This window comes from Patella vulgata, chromosome 1 (assembly GCF_932274485.2).
Source record: "Patella vulgata chromosome 1, xgPatVulg1.2, whole genome shotgun sequence".
Taxonomy (NCBI): domain Eukaryota; kingdom Metazoa; phylum Mollusca; class Gastropoda; family Patellidae; genus Patella; species Patella vulgata.
Genome location: NC_065879.2, coordinates 834,517 through 860,745, shown reverse-complemented (window position 1 = coordinate 860,745; position 26,229 = coordinate 834,517). Strand labels below are relative to the sequence as shown.

The window sequence follows — 26,229 nt, the reverse complement described above, 5'->3', positions numbered from 1 at the left end:
TACTGGTAACCATGGTGATGTGTAGTATTATACTGGTAGCCATGGTGATGTGTAGTATTATACTGGTAGCCATGATGATATGTAGTATTATACTGGTAACCATGGTGATGTACAGTATTATACTGGTAGCCATGGTGATGTGTAGTATTATACTAGTAACCATGGTGATGTGTCATTAACCAGAAAGTCCCAGTGGTTTCCCCTTGTCAACAGTGTAGGATGTGAGCCTGACACGGGACAGCGTCAAATTTTGGATGGTATGAAAAATCAAGGTCTCTTGCTTTTAGAGTTATTGCCCTTGCTTGTTTATAAAAATCTTTTTCAGTAGACCATCATCGAATTGTTGTTTTGTTACATTTGTTTACCTAAAGACTCTAGGTCCGAAATGACTGAGTTTGTGACGTTAAACCCATGTGCACATAAAAGATCCCTTGGTAGTTAAGATTAAAAAAAAACTAAACCGTAGTGCCACTGTCTAGGCAAAATTTCCTTCATATGCCGGTCTTCATTAGCTCAGTCGGTGCAGAACAGTAGGATGGTAAACCCCATTTCATTTCGTGTTGTCTACATCGTTAACTTTCATGGGGTAGGAGGTATTTATCTTATACTAGCAGAATGCCAGGCTTCGCTCAGGGGTCATAACCCCGAAACCGGAAGTGGTAGACTAACGCCACTTGGCCTATGTTACTCCCTGGTCCGAGCTACCCCTATACCCCAAATTTCAGACTCGAGGCAGACCTAGTGTAGCCGCCAACCCCGAACAGCCCGGGGGTCATAACCCCGAAACCGGAAGTGGTATACTAACGCCACCTGGCCTATGTTACTCCCAGGTCCGAGCTACCCCTATACCCCAAATTTCAGACTCGGGGCAGACCTAGTGTAGCCGCCAACCCGAACAGACAGACAAACAGACAGACAGACAAATGACAGTCACAAATATTAATATAGATTTATGGGGGGTTGTATGGCCAAATGGTTAGCATGTGCACGCTGTATCATAAGGTCTGTCATTGAGTCAACTGCTGTGGTTTCGAATCCCCGCTAGTACATGACAAAGAGTAGGGTCGCCTGTCCAACCTCATGGGTTTTCTCTGGGTCCTCCTGTTTCCTCCCACTCCTAAACGCGAATTATTGAAATAAAATTGACCCATATGTTAGTCTCGAAATGCCCTAATTTGTGTCGAGTAGAGGTTAATCCTCTCTCTCTCTCTCTCACTCTCTCTCTCTCCCCCTCTCTCTCTCTCTTTCTCTCTCCCTCCCTCTCTCTCTCTCTCTCTCCCCCTCTCTCTCTTCTCTCTCTCTCTTTCTCTCTCTTTCTCTTGTCTTTAAAACATTAATTTGTTTGTTTATTGTTGCAGGTGCCGCTGCTGAAATTGGTGTAATAATATTCTGTGTAATGCTGGAGAAAGATATTTATCATTTGGGATGGGGGCCGGCGTTACCCGGGGTTGGGGGGTTTCTACAACTTTGTATCGCGTTAGGAGGATATCTGAGCTGGAGGAATGGACCTGGGGATGATTTCTTTGATGAGGATGATGAAGCGTTCTTAGAAAAAGCTCCTCCTCTTAAAAGACCAACTCGTCCTGCGCCTCCCCTTCCACCAAAACCAGAAGCCGTTGTTTTACGAAGTGTATCCGTGACATCCAACAGATCGGCCAACGTGTGATACAATTTTAGAATAGTGCTGTGATGGATGCGACACGATGTTTGGGTTAATGTGTATCTATACAAGCTGGTATTGACCACGAATGTTAAGATTGCGTTAGCGATTATGAACAGTATTAGGATCATCTAGGATAATCACAATGGTGGAAGCAGACATTGAAAGATCCGTGCTGAACGTTAGCTAACTTAACCTCACGTCTGCTTCTATGGAATGTGTAACATGTTTGTTACCATGTCTGCGCTGTTTGGTGAAAAACTTGTTGTTGCGGTGGGTGTTAATTCAATGAAAAACTGTTGGTGTCGATTCAATGAAAACTGTACAGTGAAGTGAAATACTTTTTTTTGCGGTTTCTGTCAATTCAATGAAAAACTGTTTTTTTCAGTTTGTGTCGATTCAATGAAAAACTGTTTTTGTGGTTGGTGTTAATTCAATGAAAAGCTAATCGTTGTGGCTCTTGTGGCTCGTATCGAGTTGTTATTGTTCGGTATCTTTCGAAGGCTAATCCATGAACTCAATACTGCTATAATGTGCAACGTTTGATTGTTTGTAAATTACATGACAACTCAAATATTTCTCATTTCATTTTCTTAAACATTATCACACTTTTAATGATGAAGTGCAAAATATCAAGAGGAGGGGAGACAACTCTCATTTTGTTTTCCATGGATATGCAAGTTTTCATATTATGCATGAAAGACACATTTATAGAAAATATTATCATTAGAAATGTTTGGTGACAATAGTGACCTCTGACTTCTAGCGCTCTCCAGGTGAGATAAACAGTGGGGTCAAATCAAATTCTGATTTTACAACGTTCATATGTCTTTATTTAGTTGAAATGATAGTTTTTGGTGCATGTTTAGATTTCTATAATTCAGTATATTTTATGGAATTTAATTCAGGGTCAGGGTTGGTTAAAGCTCTGGTATAAATTCGATAGAATGTCAAGGCTCTTAATGATATAAAGAGAGTTGGGGTCAGAGGTCACTGATTTTACACCAGCTATCATTGGATAACATATATAGTGTAACTTATATATTTTTGCAAGTGTGTGCATGTGATATCAACAGTAATATATAATATATATATATAAATATATATGCATGTTTGTAAAATAGGCTATGTTCGATACATTCAGATATCTACGCAAAAAAAACCCAAACCACATTGTGATAATCTATCATTTCATCGTCACATCACGGAACTCATATCGTTCATAAAAATATGTGAGTGTGATGAAATATGGTTTTTCATTGGATGAAAATAATCACATGATGCCTCTACGAGATCAATTTAGTTACCATGGTTACAGTGATTGCATCATTCTCAAGTAACATTTAACCACATTTTACGTGTAAAAAAAGAAAAACATTCTATCACAAGATGCATTGTTAATTGGTCGAAAGGTGACCATGTGACCACCTTAAATGTGTTCCAATTGTTTTGCATTGACATCATTTTCATCAAAAGCAAAAATCGTGTGTGGTATAAAAATTATAATTCTGTTTGTATGATTGTAAATGACATCATTTCATTGGTTATAATGGGACCATGTGACCAATTGTTTTTTTTTTTGAAGTATTTACTGCAGAAAAATTTTTGTTATTTGTTATTATGTTAAGTTTTTGTATATTCTATAAAAAGCCACGCTAGTTCATTTTATATAGGCTTTAAAATTTTCTTTTTCTTGTTGGTTCTATAATGTAGGGCAGATTACACATGACTTATAATGAACATCAGGCTGGGATTACAGTGGGGGCTGACTGGGCTTCAACCAGGGCCCCCAATCTTAAAATAAATTTGGTACCATAAATATGTCATTTATTATGTTTGTGCCAAATAAATCTATCTACTATATCTACCATGCTGACAAACAAATACATCTATCTATCTATCATACTGATATACAAATTACATTGATGTGATTGGGACGGCCAATGATCAGAATATGCCCCCATTGTCATTTTCAACCAGATGTCCCATGCCAGCTGAATCCCACCCTGATTAATCTATCCATCGTTGGTTCGTTCCTAAAGTTTTACGTCCACTTCCAACATATACTAATGTCCAAAGGAAAGTATACACTGTGCATTTTGTGCTGCATCAACCAAAGTTGTTTTTCCATGGTATACGGTATTTGGGTAGAATGTCAATTTGTTTCACATTTTTATTTTGCTTAGAAATGTTGAGTTTGGACGCAAGAGACAAACTCAGTAATGCTTAATCAAATGTTTTTAATCTAAACAAAACTTTGTCATACTTTTAGTGTGTATACTTTCTTTTGGAAATCAGTATAGGTGATCTATCCATCAATGCATTTTCCTTTCTATATCCCAACATGGGCGTATGATTTGTTGCCTGGCAATGGGTCTTTTTTTTTAATTGGCAAATGATCACTATTCTTCCATAATTAAATACAAAACTTGTGTAGAATCCGCGTCCAACAGGAATATGAAAACAATGGATCGGGGAATAGAATCGGATACGGAAGTGTTCTTCACTAGATAAATATTAAAATAGATAAACTATTTTTAAATGTTTTACTTATTACCTTGAAGAAGAAGAGGGTACCTCTTCGAAACGTTGGTCTAACAATATCTGACTATGAAAACAGTGTTAGAGTTTCTTTTGTTCATCTTTTATAATTAAATATGTTAGTCATAGACACTATTCTTACAGACTTGTAGAACAAACCATTGACGAAAATAAACCCAAACTTACAACATTCATTCCTGATACTAGGGCTCTATTCCTTAAAACATATTGGCCGAAATTATCACACATTATCATCTTTTAACCAATGATTGTAGCCTAAACAAACAATATCCTGATTCAATCGGAAATAATTTAATTTATCATAAATGTGTAGACAGTAGTCCCCATTATCAAGTTGTATTTTTGTTACCGTTTAAACCATGGGTTCCACGTCGGCCGTATATGCCGGTCGAGACCTACGGCTATGGAAAATGACCGTTCCTAGATCTGACCTAACGGTCATTTTGCACGCCGGAAAAAGGGTCTTTTTTAAACAAAAAAAACAATTTCAAACATTGCTACGATCGACCTTCACTGTGTAACTATACACGAATGCACGTCGTCTAGAAGCCAATCTCGTGATTGGTGTTATAGAGTTGTATATATAGTCGTCAACAGATTATACTGAGTGTTGTGTTGATAATTAATGATGAGTGTCTGGTAGTAGAACAATAAATGTTAATTGATAAGTGGGAACCTAATCAATGGCGTGAAGCGGCCCATTGTTAATCATTCACGTATTGTCCACGTGTCATAAGAATTTTCAACAACAAAGCCGTTTACCGCTATTACGGTCAGGCACAGTGTAAACAAGGTTATTATGATCTTCGAAAAAGGGCAATTGATATGAAGTATTGCTCTTCGAATCCAACCAACTGTCATAAAATAAAAAAAAGCATAGAAATTACGTAACTTGTCGTAAGTCCTCAACAACGTACGTGTTGGGAGAAAAATGCATTTTAAAATGTTTATAGCGGTATTACGGCCTTGTGGAAATTGTTGAAATAAAATCTAGAGATTAGTTAACTTGCTTACCGAACAATTAAGAAAAATACGTATTCCAGTTCTATTGTGCAGCAATATTGATAATTCCACGTGTAGAAGAAATGTCGTGTATATACGATTACTCTTATACACGACCTTATTCTAGGGGGCGCTAGCGTCGCTAGCCGTGAAGTTAGTTATCCGTTAGTCATTTAGTTATACATGTACATTATTAGGATTTACGTCACAATTCTGCGGCCCGTAATTTCGTAAGAGATGGTCTAAAACCAAAAAAAATGTGAGATATGTGCCATGGATTATTATATATTTATATATTTACGTCACAATTCTGCGGCCCGTAATTCCGTAAGAGATGGTCTAAAACCCAAAAAAATGTGAGATATGTGCCATGGATTATTATATATTTATCTTCATTTCCATGTTATTGTATTACAACTCAAAATTATCCAGGTCAGTGTGTTTTCTATAGAGCACGTGTTAATTACGTGTGAGCTTCTGAAATGGTTTTTCTCCGGCCAATTCAACTATTTCGTTATTTAAGTAGCCAAAACGGAATATTTAATTATTAAATAATTATCACGAGCCTTACTAATATTTCATTTTTAAGTCAAATATATTTTTTTTTTGTGCACCCCATGGTGACAAAGTGGTATAGACACGTGAATTCACAATACCCTACCATGAATAAAAAACATGAAATATGAATTTACTTTGAAAAGTTTTCGTGCGTTATCAAAAATGACCGGCAATGGAAATTTTGAAGTGGAAACCCTGGTTTAAACGCATCATTTGTTTCATATTGTACAGAGAGCATTGTATATAGATAATACATGTAGTTTGGATTTACTAGTCATTTCTACAGGCTTATCAGTGTATAGTATGCTTGATCATCCAGTCTTGTATATATTCATGCCTTTTTTTGTTGGTATTTGAAACTGAATGAAAGTAAATGTAAATGTGTGTTTTACACAAACCATTATTATAAATAAACCATTGCTTTTTATACAAAACTTTCACTTTCTTCTACTGTTTGTATATGAAGAGCCCCCAGGGAAGAACGATCCAAGTCACTTTTTCAACGAACCACAGTTAATGGCACCATCTGGTAGCAAATTTTATAAGCTTTCTGTTGAACAATCAATTTCAGGTAAAAACTGTCCATCGTACCCTTTATTTGACCTTAATTTTGCTGAAAAGTGGAAGTCAGTTATTGTACTGGTAATTATGATTCGTAATAAACATCATTTTAAAGTTGTAATTAAACCATCTCGTTCATTCTGTCCGTGTCAAGCATTCTTGTCCGAAAGTCTGTTTTGCGTTTTACGCGAAAAGACAAAAATGTGACTTAGATCGTTCTCCCATGTTTGTTTGTATATAGATTAGGACAAGGAAGAAATAAATAAAAAGGGGTTTAATTACAACAGTGAGAATAACGAGAGAGATACATCACTCAGTATTATATACAAGGATAGATCTTAGAGACTATGGATAGGGGGGGTGGGGCGTCGCCAAAGGCGTGAAGCAAACAAAACAAGGGTCGGGTGGCCTCCCCCAGAAAGTTTAAGCCTAGAAATGCCATTTCCAGTGATCTGAGTTTATTATAACACCCGAAACACCTAGATCCAGATTGAGGGGGGACCGCCAGGTGTATTAAAGCTTCTGTGTATTGCTTAGAAAATGTCAAATTATCCACGATTTAATCCAGGGAAAAAATTGTCCAATTGTTGAACAGATAATAATCTTCTGGCTTCAGACGAATATTAACAGACTTGGAGGAACTTATAGGTTCATTGGCTTCTGGACCCTATTTCTCAAAATCTTAACTAAAGATAAAATCCAAATTTTAGTAGATACTTTAATTTTGATTGGCTAAGCACTAAAATCAATCCAATATTATTCAATCAAATTACTAAAACTTGGTTTTATTTTAGTTAAAATTTCGTGAAACAGGGCCCTGGTGACTAAATCCTATATATCAAATGTTAACAAGATCTAGAGAATTCTGAGACATTTTATATAACGTAAATTAAACATTTACAAAATAAACAAACAAAAAAACAAATTAGAAATATTACAAAAAATAAATAAACTAAAAATTGGACGGAGGAAAGCAAAATAAATGACACTCATAAAATTATAAATGAAAATGTTTTATATTTACAATAAATTGAAATTATCATTGCTTGATAATAAACCATTGGAGTACCCAGTTGATATCCATAATTATTTCGTAATCTACAATAAATACTGTAACTACATACCTTTTGAAGAGGTATTATAGGACAGTCTGGCCATTTCTATTTGGATCTATTAAAAGTCTTATTTTGATCAAAAGTAATACAAATATAATTGCATCCGCTGTCGGAAACACAATAAATTAATTGGAATAAAATTTTTAATATTCATTTTGAATTATCTACTTTTCAAACTATTATAGCAAGAATGGACAGCTCTTTATCTAAATCTTATATAATGTATCTTTGAAACATATCAAATTGAAACAGTTTGTTTGTTTCGAAACCTTATATAAATTCTCTTCTGTTTTTAGAATGTTAGATTTATTTTTGAGGAGGAGAGATACAGACGAGGTGTAAATAATGATACTTTGAATACAATGAATTCACATTACCTGACAGATTGAGATATATACTAGTTCATCTATATACAATAAATATTTAATAATTACAAATCATCCTCTTTAATAAACAGATTACATTATGAATGACTGAGACTATCCGTAAATTACTGTCAATTACGAAAAAATAATCAGAAGTTTTATATCTTGCATGTAGTTGATAGATCTTGTTGAAATCTATCAGTTTTATATCTTCTGGCATTCTGTGTAGTTGATAGATCTTGTTGAAATCTTGGGGTGTGTATTTAATATAAATATTTAGGCTAATTTTACCGTATTCTATGACAAATATTTATTGATGTAATGAGAAACGGAGATATACAGAAGAACATGGTAAATCTAGTAGATTTTTACTATAATTATCTTATATAAAGTCCTACACACTAGAACTTGACTATAACTCTGTCACGGACTCATGGCTTAATGATTACACACAGGTTATAGTGAGAACCTTTATGATCATCTCTCTAGTTATTGTCAAGCTCTAGATGCTGTTTGCTTCAAACAATGACCCATTAGATTACCATAAACGGGTGAAACATAAGCGTGCCGTAAAGAGTACCGTCACGGCAGGGGGCTAGGCACAGTCAAATTTTCGTAGCGTAAACGCTATCCGGTCTGTCTGAACTAAATCAACCGCCATAATTGTTTCCATCCGGGTAATTTGCATAGGACTGAAATTAACTTTTCTGTGAAGATTTCCACATTTAGCTTGCTTGGCACGGTTCTGAGACCGGTTATTTTAGAGTAATGTAAATGGGTCAATTACTTGAAATTTATCGCAGCCTGGTACCGTGCCCAGAAATTGGTTTAATATAAAACAGCATCCCAGATTATTCGAGAATGTAAAGCATATATATGTATAAATAGGGGTTTAATTGATGTCAAATATCCCAGATCATTTCCAATACAACCGTAAAACATAGGAATGAAAACCATGTCATGTGACTCAATGACAGACCTTATAATCTATGTGTTAGATCCCCGCTAATTAGTGTGCATGAATTAATAATAAATTATGTTACAAGTTCGTCATGATGAAACACTGTACAATATGATAAGATGATACGATGTTGCCGCTTGGTTCTTTCATCTGTTATATGAATAACTCTCGTCACCATTTACATACTGGCCATACTGGTCTATCATTGGTTGATTATAAGGGTCATAGGGTCGACCTGGATCTAAAGCACGACCAAACTCATCAACTGGGTGACCATCTTGTAGGAAACCAACGCTTGATTTCGGCCGGATATAAGGGTCGTCTTCATAACTGTTAAAATCATATAAAATACATTTCAGTTTCTGTATAAAATACATTTCAATTTGTGTAGAAAATACATTTCAATTTGTGTATATGATAGTGTTCAAGTTTGTATTAATAAACTGAGATTGACAACATGATCTACTATTATTTTGTGGGGTGATTCATGAAAGGAAATTAAACATCCTACTGTTGTTCTTCAACAACTAAGATAATAAAGATACACCATGGAGTGTGCTACCAGGGACATTTTGTCTACACAGCTGTATTTCTGTCTATTGTTCATTCAATTACAACAATCAACGGTTCTTTAAGTTCTCTTCATGAATTGTACACAGGACATTGGTTTTTTGTCCGATCCGAACAACTAAACTCTGAGTTACCATAGTAACTTACCTGTAATAATGTGAGTTACCATAGTAACTTACCTGTAATTGTTGTAATAATCTGAGTTACCATTATATAATCCCCCATCATCAATATACTCAGGTGTTATATGACCATCCATTAACATACTCGGATCATACCCTTCTATAATATACAAATACATAATCTCATCATACAACATACATAATATACAATAGCATTAACATAATCTGATCATACAACATACATAATATACAAATACATAAACATACTTGGATCATACCCTGCTATAATATACAAATACATTAACATAATCTGATCATACAACATACATAATATACAAATACATTAACATACTCAAACCAGACTAGCACTCATGTTACAAACAGAGAGAGAGAGAGTTTAACGTCCACTGCACACACACACTACGCCATTTCGGCACTAACATATGGTTCAATTTTATTTTAATTATTCCCTTGCACATAGGGGTCTTTAGCAGTGGGAGGAAATGTTCAAGAAATTTTCCAAATACAAGAATATATTGACTCGTCAAATTAAACCCTTGCATCCAATCACATCAGCTTCAACGAGAACAGATCAAGGTGTTGTCAGATCGTCTTGTATTGAAAATCAACAGAATATTTAAATGAGAAAGCAATGAAGATCTAGTTGTAAATAATTATACAAACCTCCGTTATTATAGAACAGATCTGGTCTATCAAGGATCTCCGAGTCTTGAATATACGGATCAAATCCTTCATCAGAATACATATAACCATCATTTAAATCACCCAATGGTCGGGCTTCTAACATCTCTAACCATTGAGAATTATGCCATCGGAATTTCTCTAATTGAATTTTTTTAGACCACTCCTTGTCATATTCCTGTAATAAATATAAACACATGTTTAGACACGGGATTGAACCCTTGACTTGCATAGATAACAGGTCTTATGATCTACAGGACATACATCAACCCATTCAGACAGTCACCCGACCCCTGAACATACATCAACCCACTCAGACACCCCTGAACATACATTAAACAACTTGGCCAGTCACCCCACCCCACCCCTGAACACACATTAAACCACTCAAACAGTCACCCCACCCCATCCCTGAACTTACATTAACCCACTCGGACACCCGACCCCTGAACAGAGAAGCTACTGTTGAAAAGGTCAATTGGATAAGCTACTAATGTATTATATAATTATTCAAAATGTGGTTATAACCTTCTAGACAGTCTACCAGCTCATCCCCCCTCTCCCCTTCCGAATCTTGTACAAAAATACTTACACCAATAATATCTAGGGTATAATTACTCCATTCACTCCCCCCCCACACCCTCCTCCGAATCTTGTACAGAAATACTTACACCAATAATATCTAGGGTATAATCACAGACTTTTCGTATCTCAACATTTTTATCATGCATTAAATCTATCAAGTAAGCTGGTGCCTCTACACACAAAGGTTAAGGGTCATAGAATATGGTACAATATATACACAGGTTAAAGGTCATAGCAGACTGTACAATTGATTCACGATCAAGGGTTAAAGGTCATAGAATATAGTACCTGTGCTTCACTCAAGACTTTGTATAAGTCATCATGGTATCTAACAATCGAGAATATGAATTGTGGGCAAAGTTTTTATGTGCCATTTATGGTTATGTCTTTTTAATTCTATTTATAGAAACATGTGAAGATAATGATCTATTTATAGAAACATGTGAATATAATGATCTATATATAGAAACATGTGAATATAATGATCTATATATAGAAACATGTGAATATAATGATCTATATATAGAAACATGTGAATATAATGATTTATATATAGAAACATGTGAAGATGATGATCTATATATATAGAAACATGTGAATATGATGATCTATTTATAGAAACATGTGAAAATGATGATCTATTTATAGAAACATGTGAAGATAATGATCTATTTATAGAAACATGTGAATATAATGATCTATATATAGAAACATGTGAAGATAATGATCTATATATAGAAACATGTGAAGATGATGATCTATATATAGAAACATGTGAATATGATGATCTATATATAGAAACATGTGAATATGATGATCTATATATAGAAACATTTGAAGATGATGATCTATATATAGAAACATGTGAATATAATAACCATGTGTTATAAAAGGATACGTGTATCTTTAATTATAACTTCTCTGGTACTCTTGTGAAATATCATCTGATAAAATACATAAATAATCTGACAAACAACTTCATCATCTTCTTGTTTCGCTGTAAATATATCAAATAATCTATTATTATTATCTAATCAGGTAGTCTTGGGTTCTCGTCTGGTGTAGTCAGGGAAAGTTTGTCAGGATTTTCCCTGGCATGGTTCCTCCTTGTCAGTGGTGTGTGATGGGATGAAAAACCAATATTTTGTGTACAACTTTGGGCTGCACATAGAAGAAGCCTTGTCAGTTACCGCTGTCCTGTCAAAATTCTCCGTCATAGCACACTGTCAGTTTACATTTGGGTCATAAGAATAGGATGTTATACTCCATTTTAATTCATTTATCTGATCTTTCACACCAAACTTTTATGTTCAATTAATATACTGGCTGGGTATTGATCCTTGTGTTCCTCAGTCTCTATCTTCCAGTCCAGTGCAACTACTAGTCTCTAACTTCCAGTCTAACCAGATAGGATAGTGAAAGGTAAAATGAATGTAGCAAGTAGTCACTCAAGGCGTTAAAAAAGAAAATGTGTTAAAATGTCTGCACTAGGGACTACTTTTATTTCAATTCCAACTGTCTGCTGTAAATGGTATACACAGAACTTTGTATATTGACTAGACACATGGTATATTCTATTTCAATAATGGATGTGGAAGGAAACAACCCTACTCCTGGACCCTTTCAAACATCATAAACAATCTCGAGTTGAACTCACCGTTAAGTAATTCTATAAGACTCTGTATAATATTAGATTGAGCTAATAATACTGCACAGCCATCATCACTACAAACTGTTCCTACTAATATTATAACTTGTAATACCCAATCATCATCGGCTGATCCTGGGAGTAACTTCCCTTTAATCCAAGATATGAGATCATATTCTCGTAAAATCAGCTCATAATCAAGCTCCGGAATGGTCAAATTACCCAGAATACCCAGACATTCGAGAGTAAATTCATCTTCTTCTTGTAAAACAGCTGCACACAAATCACTAATATAATCCTGGAATAGAAAATAAGTCCGTTGAAAATGATGAACTCTTTTCATCAAAGTCCCCTGTTTATGGGTACGTGGAGGTGAGAGGAAAGGGGATGTTTATCAGCAGGAGGAAACTCGATGACCCAGAGGAAACCCGTGAGGTTAGGCTGGTGACCCTACTCCTTGTCACGTACAAGTATAAGTATGGGATTAAAACCACGCCACGTGACTCAATAACAGACTTCACTCAAATTTGAAAACAATCAGGAATAAAACCCAGGGAAACCACTGTGTAATGTCAGCATGAGTCATGATCTGCTATATGCTACACGAAATACGAATGTAAGCATATGTAGTCAAATTCAACTATACAAGTAACCACATCGGTGAAATGTATAAAAAAAAGTCTAAACCTAAATGCTCTAAAATCAATCAAGAAACGTTTCAGTATTCAATACATATAGGGCACATGTTCCATCCATCACAAAAACAAAAACAAAACTGAATATAAAGAAGCAAATAGGAAATGTAGACTGTCTCGAAAGACAGTCGTCTGCTGACTGAGTGGCGTGACGTTATTTTGGGAATGACGTCATAACTTAGAAGGTGATAAAAAATGGCAGACAATTTGGAAACCCAACGCACCTCCTTTTTAGGTATGTATAGAAACATTGGCCCTGGTCGAGGATAACACTCACCAGGAAAAAGTATTTTGGAGAAAATTTTATAGGTATGCCCTAAGGCAGGCAGTGTAATAATATTAAAGTGCTTGAATGAACGTGCTGGTCAAGGACAACACCCACTATGGAGAAAATTATCTAAAACATGTATTTTTGTAAAATATCAGAAATAAGACTTTTTCATCACTAAACTATAGAAATTAAAATATAACTCACCACAAAAAGAGCCTTAGTTTGTCCATCATGTTGTGAGAGATTGCGTATCATCTTCATTAACAAGGGATCTTTAAATTTAAATGCACGTTTCATCAACATCTTCAATCCACTTCCTTCACAGATGATACTAGCTGTACGTTTATTACTCGCTAGATTTATACACAAGGCCAGTAACTCTATCTCTGTACTTTCATTACTCTCAAATAACATCTTCATAACCTGGTAATAATGAAAACATCTTTATAACCTAGTTATAATATAACAACAATTGAAGTGTCTGCGTCAATTGTATTTTTATTTTTAACAAAAATACAAAATTTTCACAGTTGAATCGAGGTTAAAATGTAGTGTATATTTAACAGTTAAATATAAAACAAAACGTCAACGATAGATAATTTCTCAACTTAGATTCAATCGCTATTAAAAGATTTCAGCGAACATTATTGGTGGCGTTGTTTGGTTTTTGACAATATATCGACTATAGTGGATGTCGAAAGTTTACAGATTTTTAATTCATCCTATCTTTACAAATACTGAATGGAATTGAACCATTTTTTGACTGATATTCCAAAAAAGATGTTTCACATATATTTTTTGTTCTGTTCCGTGACTATGTTATGTGTATTCAAGCTGTGTGTGTGTGGTTTAATTTACTGTTTGTTCAATCAATGTTTTAATATGCAGTTCTCCAGCACTATCAATTAGTTCCAAACTACGAAAAACTAATTAAACAGTCTGGGTCCTGATTCTCAAAATCTTAACTAACGATAAAATTCAAATACTTCAATTTTGATTGGCTAAGCACTAAAATCAATCTAATATTGTCCAATCAAATTACTAAAATTTGGATTTTATCTTAGTTAAAATTCTGTGAAACTAGGTCCTGGTTTAAATAACTTGGAGGTCCTGGGTTTGGCGTTGGCTGAGACAGTTATTCAGGATACTCCAGTGAGGTTTCTCATTGTCTAGGTGTAGGATGGAGGGCCTGGCATGAAAAACTGAGGTCCTGTATAGATGTTGGCATGTATGTAAAAGAACCAATGGCAAATGGCAATCAGCCTTACAGCAACCCAAGCTATAGTCCGATCCTAATGATCAGTCAATCTAAAAGGGATATATTTCTAGGAGCAGCCGTATTCATCGATTAAATATCATCGATACTTACAATAGGTATACAGTCGGTATATGTAAACATAGCTTTAGATTTATCGTCCAGACTTATATGATATAGTAATGATAACACTATTAAACGATGATTTTCATTCACTGGAAAAAAAAAAAGAAAAAAATTTTTATAAGCATTCAATAAGCTGGTTTGTATCCTGGACCTGGTCCGAGAACAAACTTTACGATTTTATTAACCCTGTTACCATGGTGATGCCTCGAAGACTGATATAGAAATAGTGTCTAGTCATACGGATGGTATGAAAAGTTTGAGGTCCACCCCCCCCCCCCCCCCTTGTATAAAACACTGTTTCTGAATCACCTGGTTTAAATGAAATTATTGCTCTTTATATACTGGAGCCACAGGGAAGGGAAAGAGAGAAATGGGGTTTAATGTCCACTCGACACATACTAGGTCATTTTGGGACAAAAATATGGTTTAGTTTTATTTCAATAATTCACTTGTACGTAGGGGTCTTTAGCAGTGGGAGGAAACCCACGGAGTTGGACACAGCATATTGTAGTCACATCTTCATTAACGTAGGTGGTGCCGTAGTAGGCCTACATAATACGACTTTATTTCTTTATATCAAACCATTGTTGAACTTACCTAAAAGATTGACTAGTTTTGGTAGGAGACCAAACTTGATCATTTTACTGCGTAACTCGGAATCAAACGATAGATTTAACAATAATCTCAGGGTAATATTCAACAAATCTTCGTGTTCACATGGTATAATCTTCGTTATCTTCTCTATTATATTTAACTCAGCCTGTAATACAACAATAGTAAACTATGTGAATTGTCCGTAAAAAAAGTCAGCTATGTGAATAGTCCGATTAAAAAATTAGCTACATGAATTGTCTGAATAACAAGTGAGCAGTGTGATTTGACTGAATCAAAAGTGAGGTATGTGAATTGACTGAATCAAAAGTGAGGTATGTGAATTGTCCAAATAAAAAATTAGCTACATGTACGTGAAATGTCTGAATCAAAAGTTAGCCATGAGAAAGCAAGTTAGAAGCAAAGTTATTGTGTAAAGTATGAAAAGCGGAGAGACTATCTCATGTCAATAATTCCCTGGTTTTTATCGAAAGTTGAAAAGTGGGGGACAATTTAAAACAGAATGGAGGTAGCATATTTACAAATTATCTTACCATTTCTTTTTTATTTTCTATAAATATGGACATTTTCTTGAGGAAAGACGTCACAAGAATAAGAAGTTCTGAATTATCTCTGTCTAATGTTTTAACGAGAAATTTAACAATTCCTTTATTTCTCATTTTGGTTTCAACTTTTAAATCTTCGGCTAAATTCAACAACAGGTAATATGTCACTGGAAATAAACATAATAATACTAAAAAAACATAATAATAATACAGTGTAACCCAATCTACAAGAATTTAATTTAAAGATCACAGTTTAAAATAACGCCACAATTAATCATTTTACATCAATAATCAATTGGGTTTTTCATTTTTGAACAGTGATTGAGTAATTAAATGCATGTAAATTGGACACTCGTTATCAAAATTGAATGGTCAGCTTTAAACTGGACACAAATTAGATGATTTATTAATGAATGTGTCTTGCCACATGGACACCTGGTCTTGAAACTATCATTTTTCTCCAGGAGAAACTCAAATATTGGAAAAGATCTGATGTCATCTGAAATCAATTTGATTAAACAAATATGACCTTACCTCGTAGAAGCTGTTCTTGTTTTTTGACTAAACTTTGATATTTCTGTAAACTTTTAGCGTAATCATCTCGCGTTTTTCTGTTATTTTTATCAAATTCTGGTGACAAGGTTAAAGATATTTTCTACAAATTAATTTTTTCAACAAAGACATATTCCTTTTTGGACGATTATTTTCAAATTCTGAATTCTTGAATGACATTTAGAAGTAGAGGTATAATATTCATATTAACACATCTGTATAGATTTTACTACTTCTTAGTTTATTACATAAAACAATTCAATACTCTTACAGGTATCTTTATCAAGCAATGATCAATAATTGAAGGCATTTTATTGGAAAATATAAAATTTTTCTACAGCCTCATCCACGCTAAAATCTAAGTGGTCATATCATGTATATATCATCTGTAGTGGATGTCAAATGTTGACAAATTTTTAATTCATCATATCTTTGTAAATACTGAATGGAATTGAACCATTCTTGGACTGATATTCATATTATAGATTTAACTTTGACAATATTGTAGTTTGTCATGGAGTTTTCAATCCCTTAAATCTGAGATGCCCTGATAATATATTGACCGATATTCATTTTTTACAGTATTGTATTTTTATATTTTATTTTGAAAGTTATAACGTTTAATAATAAATCAAGATATTTCTAAAGGATATCAAGTTTTTTCTTTTTCTGTAGCTCCTCTGTCCATAGGTCGTACTTCTTTAATTCATGTTCAATAATTGCCATACATAAAGCCCCCACTTTAAAATGTAGGATAACTCCGTGAAATTGTGTAAAACTGGAGAAACAGAAGAAAATATAAACAATGTTGGTGGCGACCTCTGAACTCTTCTTCCAATCTTCTCGTAAAACTCTAGCTAACGCTCCTATCACAGTTTCTGTAAAATAAATAGAAATGTTTGACGTTAGAGATGGTTGGAGGACAGGAGAAGGAGGAGAGAGAGAAATCGGGTAAAACATCGACTCAACATAAACAAGGTCATTTTGGGACTAATATGGTATAATCTTATTTCAATAATTTGTTTTTATTTCAAGAAATGAAATGGAGTTTAACATCCTACTGTTTTGCTCCGACTGGGCTAATGAAGATGGGCATACACCATACAGTGTGCTATGAGAGAAATTTTGCCCCTACAGCGGTGCTATGGCTTACAGCAGCATTTTTATTTAAAGTTGACCAAAGCTGTCCATTCACTTGGATGCGTTTAATTACATGTACATAATAACAAGAGTCTACATTTAAAAACAAAATATCTATGATTTTCTTTTAGATATATGGGAAAAATCTAAAGATTAAAAGATTTATTCAGTCGACTGTATTTATAAAACTAAGAATTTACCATTTTGGAAAAGTTCTTCCAGATTATCCGGATTTCGTGAGAGTTGTAGAATGAGAGCGGAGCCTCGTACTTTATCAGGAATATCTTCATACAGTAATTCCAGATATTCATCAATATCATTTATAATAGCTGTCTCGTCGACTTCCGTAGCATCGTGTAATCCAGGCTCTTCAGGTTTATCACTTAGTTTAGTTTTACCAGATGCTGAAAGTAAAAATAGTCAATAAATAATGTAAGTTTACATTGTACATAAAATTTTTCTTCTCTTTACGATGCACATTAATTCCAGCTTTCACGTTTAAGGTGCGCTTTCGCTCCTGCTCCTCTTGACGCACCTCGACTTTCCGTCATTAAAGACTCCTGCAAATTAGCTAAATCGCTCTCCCAAATATTGAGATTAATTGACTACTTTTAATTTTTGTTTATTTTCAAACTGCATTCGTTCGAACTATCAGTTTCCATGATGATAATTCTGATGCTACCATATTCACCAAATATTGAACAAGATAAATCATAAATACAATTTGGCTCTCCTTAATTCAAGAAAATGTAGAATTACTCTTGCAATATAATTAAGAAGAGATTTGTACGAGAGTTGTTTTCGCATTTTTGAAATTGGCAGCAGTTTTTTATGGTTCCTGTACAATTTTATAAACGTGAAGAACTGTTAATTCGCCAGGTTAATTTCGAAATTAAATTCTGAAGAATTTGAAATGTTTTGTTTATTATTGATTGTGTTGCATGTCAGGACAGAAACGGAATGTTACCATGACGATGATGTTAGAATACTTCTGATATGACAACAAAAGAATAAAATAATCACACATTCATTCAATCTTTCAGTGGAACTTTAAAGGAGTAAATTATTAAAAAAGAAATTAAAAGATTGCCAACCTTTACTGGGAACACCATTATCTCGTCTATTCTGTAAATAATATAAAAGTTGTTCTACTTCAGGAAATTTACTGGGATGAATTAATTTACATTTATCTATAATTTCCTTGGCTAGAGATGATAAATCACTGTTTTCATTTAATCCTTTCACACGGATGCTGAAAATAAAATAAAAAATTCAATCTTCATTACAAGTTTTATTTATTTGTACAGGTGTGTATGCCATATTTGATTCTACATGTATAACGCTCGGCACAATGTCTTAGAGAGAGAGAGTAATGGGATTTAACGTCCACTCGACACAAACTAGGTCATTTCAGGACTAACATATGGTTTAATTTTATTTCAATAATTCGCTTGCGCGTAGGGGTCTTTAGCAGTGGGAGGAAACCGGAGGCCCCGGAGAAAACCCACGAGGTTGGACAGGCGACCCTACTCCTTGCCACGTACAAGCGGGGATTCGAAACCACGCCAGTCGACTCAATGACAGACTTTATGATACAGCATGCGCACGCTAACCATTCGGCCATTCAACCCCCACAATGTATTAGCAAGCCTACAATAAATGAAATGATGTTTAATGTCCTAATTTTTTACACCTTTCAGTTTAATGAAGACCATCTTCAATAGAAGGCTTGATTTCGCCTTAATTACGTACATCTTATCAAGCCCTTCACGTAATACCCCGCATATTTTAGCACTAATTTCGATTGGGTATAAGCCCAGCTTGTGATCCTATCAGATTCCTTCGTTAAAAATATGGTTACGATTATCAAGTCTCGCGCTTCTAGCTAAAATGTCTACATGTGACAATCGAGTTGCAAAGTTCAAGGTTCGATCAGTGTCAAGGTTGCTGGAAATCATGGTTGATCAACAAAGGCTGTAAACTTGTCTATTTCTTTTTCTATGGAGGCCGCCATATTTGTTTACAGTGTGTTATGTGCCACGACCTCTGATTGGACAATGCTAATTAGTCATGTGTAAACACAACAAGCGCCAAAATTCGGGAATTGTTGAGTATTGAAGCAACGACTAGATGTTGTAAAACTCGTGGTCGTTACTTCAGGAACATGAATGAACACGGACATAAACGTACACCATTCACACGAAAATAGGCTCTAATAGCAATCACTTAGTGAATCTTCCACCTTAATGTCCTCAAATGATGATGACACAGTATTATAATAATAACCAGTGCTGCCACCACACATGGAATTCTCTATACCTGTACATCTATCAATTAATAATACCCTAAAAAAGTCTAAAGTTAAGGAACTGTACAATGGCATTTAGTAATTGGAACTAGATATACACAGGTCATAATACTACGGAATACAATACCTGTTTATTACACAGAGAGAGGGAGAGAGAGAGAGAGGAGTTTAACATTCACTTGACACAAACTGTGTCATTTTGGGACTCACATATGGTTCAACTTTATTTCTATAAATCGCCTGCTTGTAATGTACATGTACTTTAGCAGTGGGAGAAAACCGATTTTGGACCCTACTCCTTGTCATGTACATGTACAAGCAAGGAATCGAAATCATGCCACTTTGACTCAATGACAGACCTTACTGTTCCACGCACACTAGACCCCCAAGTAATAAATATTAATTGCATTCCATAGCATTGTGGGGGATTGGATGGCTGAATGGTTAGCATGTGCGCGTTGTATCATAAAGTCGGTCATTGAGTCAACTGGTGTGGTTTCGATTCCCTGGTTGTACGTGCCTGTCCAACCTCGTGGGTTTTCTCTGGGTCTTCCAGTTTCCTCCCACTGTTAAAAGACCCATATCCACAAGCAAATTATTGAAATAAAATTGAACCATATGTTAGTCCCGAAATGAGTTAGTTTGTGTCGAGTAGACGTTAAACCCCATTTCTCTCTCTCTCTCCATAGCACTGTGACTTGGTCTGCATTAAAGTAATATTTAGCTTGTGTTGTGACTTTAGAAAACTATTTTCCAGTTTGCCATTTCATTTATATCTGTGACACAATTTGGTTCAGTAGAATTTATATCTTAAAAGATTGCGTCAGAGTTATTTATCATGGGGCATCGAAAGACAGGACCATAATTGATTTGAAGCAGGAATTCAGATCGTTTCAACTAAAAAATCCTTGTGAAAATTGATATATTTTTAGTCCAGTCTCTAAAATGAAAACATTTGAATATCTCTTTACATAAGAAAAAGTTTATCAATACGGCCACTAGCTGAGGCATGAAAAAAACATATATTTACATTTTTTGACATTCTTTTCTTTCCCCTAGCATAGGATCTCCCAATTCACCGAGGATTGTGGCCTCAAGTTCATAATTTACTACCAAAGCTTTTTCTGTCGGATGGACATCAATACTTCCGCCTTTTACTTTCCTTTAAATGAAACAATTAAATTATTATAATTAACATGCTATGATGACAATAAAAAAATCAAAGAATTACAATTAAAATTTTATGATAACAATAATCTCCTGTCTGGCATAAACAATTGCCTTATATACACAAATTACAAAGCTAGTCCAGTACCTGTACAGACACTGGGACAGTTCATTTTTTCATTAGTCAACAAGCGGGTGAACAATATGATGTTTGGTTATGGGTCTGTTTCATTAGATAGAACAGTGGTTTCACCCCCCCCCCCCTCACCCCCATCCCCACAGTTCTCTAAAGAAACCTCTTTACATTGAGTCAGACTGTGTAGTCTGCTAGTGCTATAGTCAGCTAGTGCTGATATACATTCACATTACAATCCTAAAATCCCTTCCACAAATTATAAAAGTGTTGCTTTATTAGCTCAGGATTTTTTTTTTTACCTTTTCAAATATCTGGCATCTTCTGGCTGAAGATTCGACATGTTACAGTCCTCAGCGCCGACCGGTTTTACAATAAAAACGATACAATTGCCTAAAGAAAAAAATTATAAACACTTTTGACAGCCATACCAAAATATGTGTAACCTCAAACCCAAATGGTGACACTAAATATTTATGATTCATAAACCTAATAGTGATTAGAATTGAAGTAGATATAATCATATGATTTGGATTGCAAAATCCATTCATTCGTATATTTTGGTTTTAAGGCTTTTATTGGGGATTAAAGTTCACGTATGATATCTCAAAAAACGTTTTTATTTAGAGATTATAATTGTGTTCGGCAACATGGCAGATCAAGCTGAGGAAAATAAACAAAGCGAAGAAGAAGTTCATTATGATTTAAAAGTCATTGATGAGAAGTTTTATGGGGATGCCAAAGTTTACTGGGAGAAAATATCCCCCACTGTCGATGGAATGTTAGGGGGTTTCGCCAAAATATCGCCAACAGATATTAACGGTTCACGCGCTTTTCTAAGGCCGTTCATGAAGGTTTGTTAATTGCAGTTGTCTCCCTTTAACAGATTTTCCCAAAATGAGTTTACAATATTCAAAATCTTCCACATTGAAAACACCAATTATTTGTCAGTTTAAATCAACATTGATGTTGTGATCATACCGGGAAAAGACAGGCTTTTGACATCCAATATTTAAGACAAAATAAACATTTTACCATTGGTACATGAATCGTGTAACATAATCATAATGGGTTTCAGTGTCATTTTTAACAAGGGACAAGAAAGAGCGAGACTAGAGATTCCATAAGTCATGTCAAATGCTGACGCCAAATTCTTATATGGAGAGCATGCGCAATCGACTGGAATAACCAGACGCTAGAGATTGGTATTCGACTGAGATTTCTGACGTATTTCGCCGAACGGAAACAATTGAATGTAAATCAGTTTTATAGTCAATCAGATTACATTATTATATGCGTTGCGACCCATTTGTATCAATTTCTAGGTACCAAATATTAGCGATTTAGCTCCTTTAAAATACATTTTTATGGTTTTTTTTCTTTCTTTATACATGCATATGTATAGATTTATATTCCCTATTCTAAAAGCAAATTTTTCTCAAGTCAAATATTCATTGAGACGTGGTGAAGAAAAATCTTGCGCAAAAGCATGTATAACTATATATAATATAAAAGGTTAACAATATCATATGGAAATATTGAAATAAACAAACTTGGATTAGTATAATTACTAGCATCGTGTACATTCTAACTAATCTCTTAACCCTATTATCTTTCCACCTCTAATTAGCCATCAATATTCAACAGAATCTGACAGAATATGTTATTTCAAACCCCTGGACTATCAAACCTTTTCCTCGATTCTATACAGTCACAAATTTTTAAAACAGGAAAAGTAGGAAAAGACAACACATGACATTTGAATATTGTCATATTCCAATAGAAGAACTACCGTACATTATTTGTGAGGTATTCAAATCTAGATAATTAATGGCGTTTTTTTTTTTACGGAACCCCCTTTTTTTCTTCCCAGTCCAACACACAGACGCTGTTCCTTGCCAAGCTATGAGAACATACATGTAGCTAAAAACATTAAATATACTGATGTGTTGAGAGATGAGGTTTGTTATCTATTCCTTGCCATGCTCTTGGTCATGCTTCACTGACACGGATAAACCATGCTGAAAAATCGTGAATATTATTTAAAGATAAATTATGTAAGATTTGGATAAGAGCTGGCCATTCTTGCTATAATAGTTCAAAATTAGATAATGCAAAATGAATATATTGAAAATTTCATTCAAACAACTTTATTCTGAGCGAAGACATTAGCCTTTGAAGGTTTGACAAGATGTGTGAAATGATTGTAACCACCGTACTGGTTGTTCAAATTTAGCCTCGCTTCACCAATTTTAGATTAAATTATTAAATGGCAGAACCATTCAAATCTACTTAATATTGGAGATATCCGATGGCATTGAGAGTTGATTATGGTCTTGGCATGCTAATAAATGTCTAATTAATAGTTTATATAATATTTCAGGCCTAAAGAAAGATCTGCAATAGGTTGATTTAGCTCTTGCGATTTCCGGGGGGTTAGATGGCCGAATGGTTAGCACGTGTGCGCTGTATCATAAGGTCTGTCATTGAGTCATCTGGCGGGGTTTCGATTCCCTGGTTGTACATGACAAGGAGTAGGGTCGCCTGTTTAACCTCTTGGGTTTTCTCTGGGTCCTCCGGTTTTCTCCCACTGCTAAAGACCCCTGAGTGCAAGTGAGTTATTGAAATAAAATTGAAACATGTGCTAGTCCCAAAATGACCTAGTTTGTGTTGAGTGGATGTTAAACCCCATTTGCAATAGGCAGATTTAGTTCTTGCATTATGTATGTGTAATTGATAAACTGCTCTAGTTTAATCTGTTTTGTTTTTTTTTCATTCAGATTTCCGGAGGAAAAGTGAACAACAAGAAAGCACTGGATTGTGGAGCTGGTATTGGTAGAATAACCAAAAGACTTCTGCTTCCCATGTTCGATTCTGTTGACATGGTGGAACTCAATCAACATTTTCTAAACGAAGCCAGAGCATTTATTGGCAGTGAATCTAAACGCGTCGATAATTTATTCTGCTCTGGATTACAGGAATTCATTCCTGAAATTGGTCGCTATGATGTCATCTGGTGTCAATGGGTTCTCGGTCACTTAAAGGACAAACATTTGATTGACTTTTTCAAGAGATGTAAATCAGCGTTGAGTCCAAATGGAATGATAATCGTAAAAGAAAATACAGCATCGGATACTGAGCGAGATTTTGATTCGTCAGACAGTAGTTTTACGCGTCCACGAAGAGAGTTTGTCGATTTAATAACTCAGTCCGGTCTTACAATTGTTAAAGAAGAAAAACAAAAAGGTTTTCCAAAAGGCGTTTATGATGTTTTTATGTTTGCGTTGAGATGATGAAGGAATAAATGTTAGGAAATCGACAACAAATCTCGCACCAAAGAAACCAATTTGCCTGCTGTTCTGCCGTCTGCTTGATTAGAATGCCAGGATTCTACAGAATTAGAAGATAACAAATGAACAAGGTTCGCCTTGGATAAAAAAAAAAATATGTTAACTTTTTTTTCTTGTATGCATTGAAACTTGAAAAAAAACACCTTCACCAAAGAAAATATTTATTGTTTGAGAAGATTAGTAGCTGTTTTTGACACAAAGATGGCAAATGAACAAGGTTCACATCTACTTCTTTTGTACATGTATTTTCAATAAAATACAAAAAAAAATGTGGTCTTTTTCTGGTACATGTATGTGATAAAACCTTCACCTGTAAATATGTGAAAGTGTTTATTATTCAAGAGCTAAATCTGCCTATTGCAGGTCTTTGGTTGGACTTTAAATGTTATAAATTATTAATTACACATTTGTTAACGTGCCAAGACCATAATCAACTCTCTAGTCTCTAGACCAGGGATGTCAAACTCATTTTGATTCAGAGGTCACATGAACTAGGTTTACATTAAGTGGGTCGAAGATATACAAAAATTCTAAAAACTAGCCAAACGTCCTTAACACAGTTCATTTTTTATACTGGTGTCCAAATTGCCAAGATATAATATTGAACACAACGTTCTCTTGTATGACATACAACTCCGATATCTATGACATACAGAAAACAATAAATGATTTCCACCACTTGTTTCTAAGAATTATCGACAAGTCATCTTAAACCCTTGGCGAGCCACATGTTAGACGCCCCTGCTCTAGAACAACAGATGCTCAGGATTGCCAATACATTTAAAAACGATTGGACTGTTTTTCTGCACGTACTGGGCTGATGTTGGTCTGTGATTGATTGAATCATGTATACTTTATGCATGTTTTTAATATGACTATTTTCTTTTTTGAAATTGTGCTGTGCATATTTTTGAAATGTTGTTTATTTGTCTCAATATTAATGCTTCATAATTTTATAGAATTTATGTATGTATGAAGCTATTTTTTTTTTTTAACTTATTTCTCAACTTGATAAGAATATTTGATCAGGTTTGATGTATAGTTATTTGGTAAATATAAAAATATATGTAAAGTTACTTCCAAAAACATCCTAGTTACATGTAGTGTGGAGTGGATGTGAAGCCGCATTTTTCTTTAGTTTCGATTTCCTTGTTATACATGACAAGGAGTAGGGTTGTCTGTCCAACCTTGTGGGTTTTCTCTGGGTCCTTTGGTTTCTTCCCACTGCTAAAGACCTTTATGCGCAAGCCAATTATTGAAATAAAATTGAGAGAGAGAGGGTGGGGGGTGTAGAGAGAGGGTGGGGGGTGGTGGGTGTAGAGAGAGGGTGGGGGGTGTAGAGAGAGAGAGAGAGGAAGGGTTTAACTTCCCACTCGACACAAAGTAGGTCATTTCGGGACTAACATATGTTTCAATTTTATTTCAATAATTCACGTGCGTATAGGGGTCTTTTAGCAGTGGGAGGAAACTGGAGGACCTGGAGAAAACCCACGAGGTTGGACAGGGGAGGTTTAACCCTATTTCTCTCTCTTTCTCTTGTATTTGATGTTTGATGAGTAGGTAATTGATGATTATACACTAGGTGTATTTGATGTTTGATGAGTAGGTAATTGATGATTATACACTAGGTGTGTTTGATGTTTGATGAGTAGGTAATTGATGAT

At 34.8% G+C, this 26,229-nt stretch overlaps 2 protein-coding genes and 1 long non-coding RNA gene across 3 annotated transcripts in view; 2 read left to right on the top strand and 1 right to left on the bottom strand.

The window, feature by feature from the left end:
• Positions 1-1,494, top strand: part of LOC126808576 (uncharacterized) — a 58,348-nt gene extending 56,854 nt beyond the window's left edge. The window contains exon 4 of the long non-coding RNA XR_007674675.2: positions 1,359-1,494. This is a non-coding gene — a long non-coding RNA (uncharacterized LOC126808576). The remainder of the gene's footprint in view (positions 1-1,358) is intronic.
• A 5,709-nt stretch (positions 1,495-7,203) lies between these two features.
• LOC126808525 (kinesin-associated protein 3) lies at positions 7,204-21,656 on the bottom strand. Its single transcript, XM_050533342.2, has 16 exons — positions 21,518-21,656; positions 20,946-21,077; positions 18,702-18,859; positions 17,808-18,011; positions 17,121-17,345; positions 16,450-16,548; positions 15,904-16,082; positions 15,356-15,518; positions 14,747-14,847; positions 13,582-13,800; positions 12,421-12,709; positions 11,662-11,760; positions 10,850-10,935; positions 10,161-10,356; positions 9,534-9,636; positions 7,204-9,114 (listed from the first exon to the last, which is right to left on the bottom strand). The coding sequence occupies exons 1-16, from the start codon at positions 21,556-21,558 to the stop codon at positions 8,931-8,933; spliced, it is 2,478 nt and encodes an 825-aa protein (XP_050389299.1). The 5' UTR covers positions 21,559-21,656; the 3' UTR covers positions 7,204-8,930.
• Positions 21,657-21,856: 200 nt separating this feature from the next.
• LOC126808560 (N-terminal Xaa-Pro-Lys N-methyltransferase 1-A) lies at positions 21,857-25,867 on the top strand. The gene is made up of 2 exons (XM_050533402.2): positions 21,857-22,069; positions 23,996-25,867. Exons 1-2 carry the CDS (start codon positions 21,866-21,868, stop codon positions 24,506-24,508), a joined length of 717 nt encoding a protein of 238 aa, XP_050389359.1. The 5' UTR covers positions 21,857-21,865; the 3' UTR covers positions 24,509-25,867.
• The last annotated feature ends 362 nt before the right edge of the window (positions 25,868-26,229 follow it).

Coding starts and splice junctions, on each gene's coding strand:
- LOC126808560 (XM_050533402.2), top strand. CDS start 21,866: ATGGCAGATCAAGCTGAGGAAAATAAACAAAGCGAAGAAGAAGTTCAT. Junction 22,070..23,995: donor TTCTAAGGCCGTTCATGAAG/GTTTGTTAATTG, acceptor TTTTTCATTCAG/ATTTCCGGAGGAAAAGTGAA.
- LOC126808525 (XM_050533342.2), bottom strand. CDS start 21,558: ATGTCGAATCTTCAGCCAGAAGATGCCAGATATTTGAAAAG. Junction 18,860..20,945: donor AGAAAAGAATGTCAAAAAAT/GTAAATATATGT, acceptor TTTTATTTTCAG/CATCCGTGTGAAAGGATTAA. Junction 10,936..11,661: donor AGTTATAATTAAAGATACAC/GTATCCTTTTAT, acceptor CTTTGTGTGTAG/AGGCACCAGCTTACTTGATA.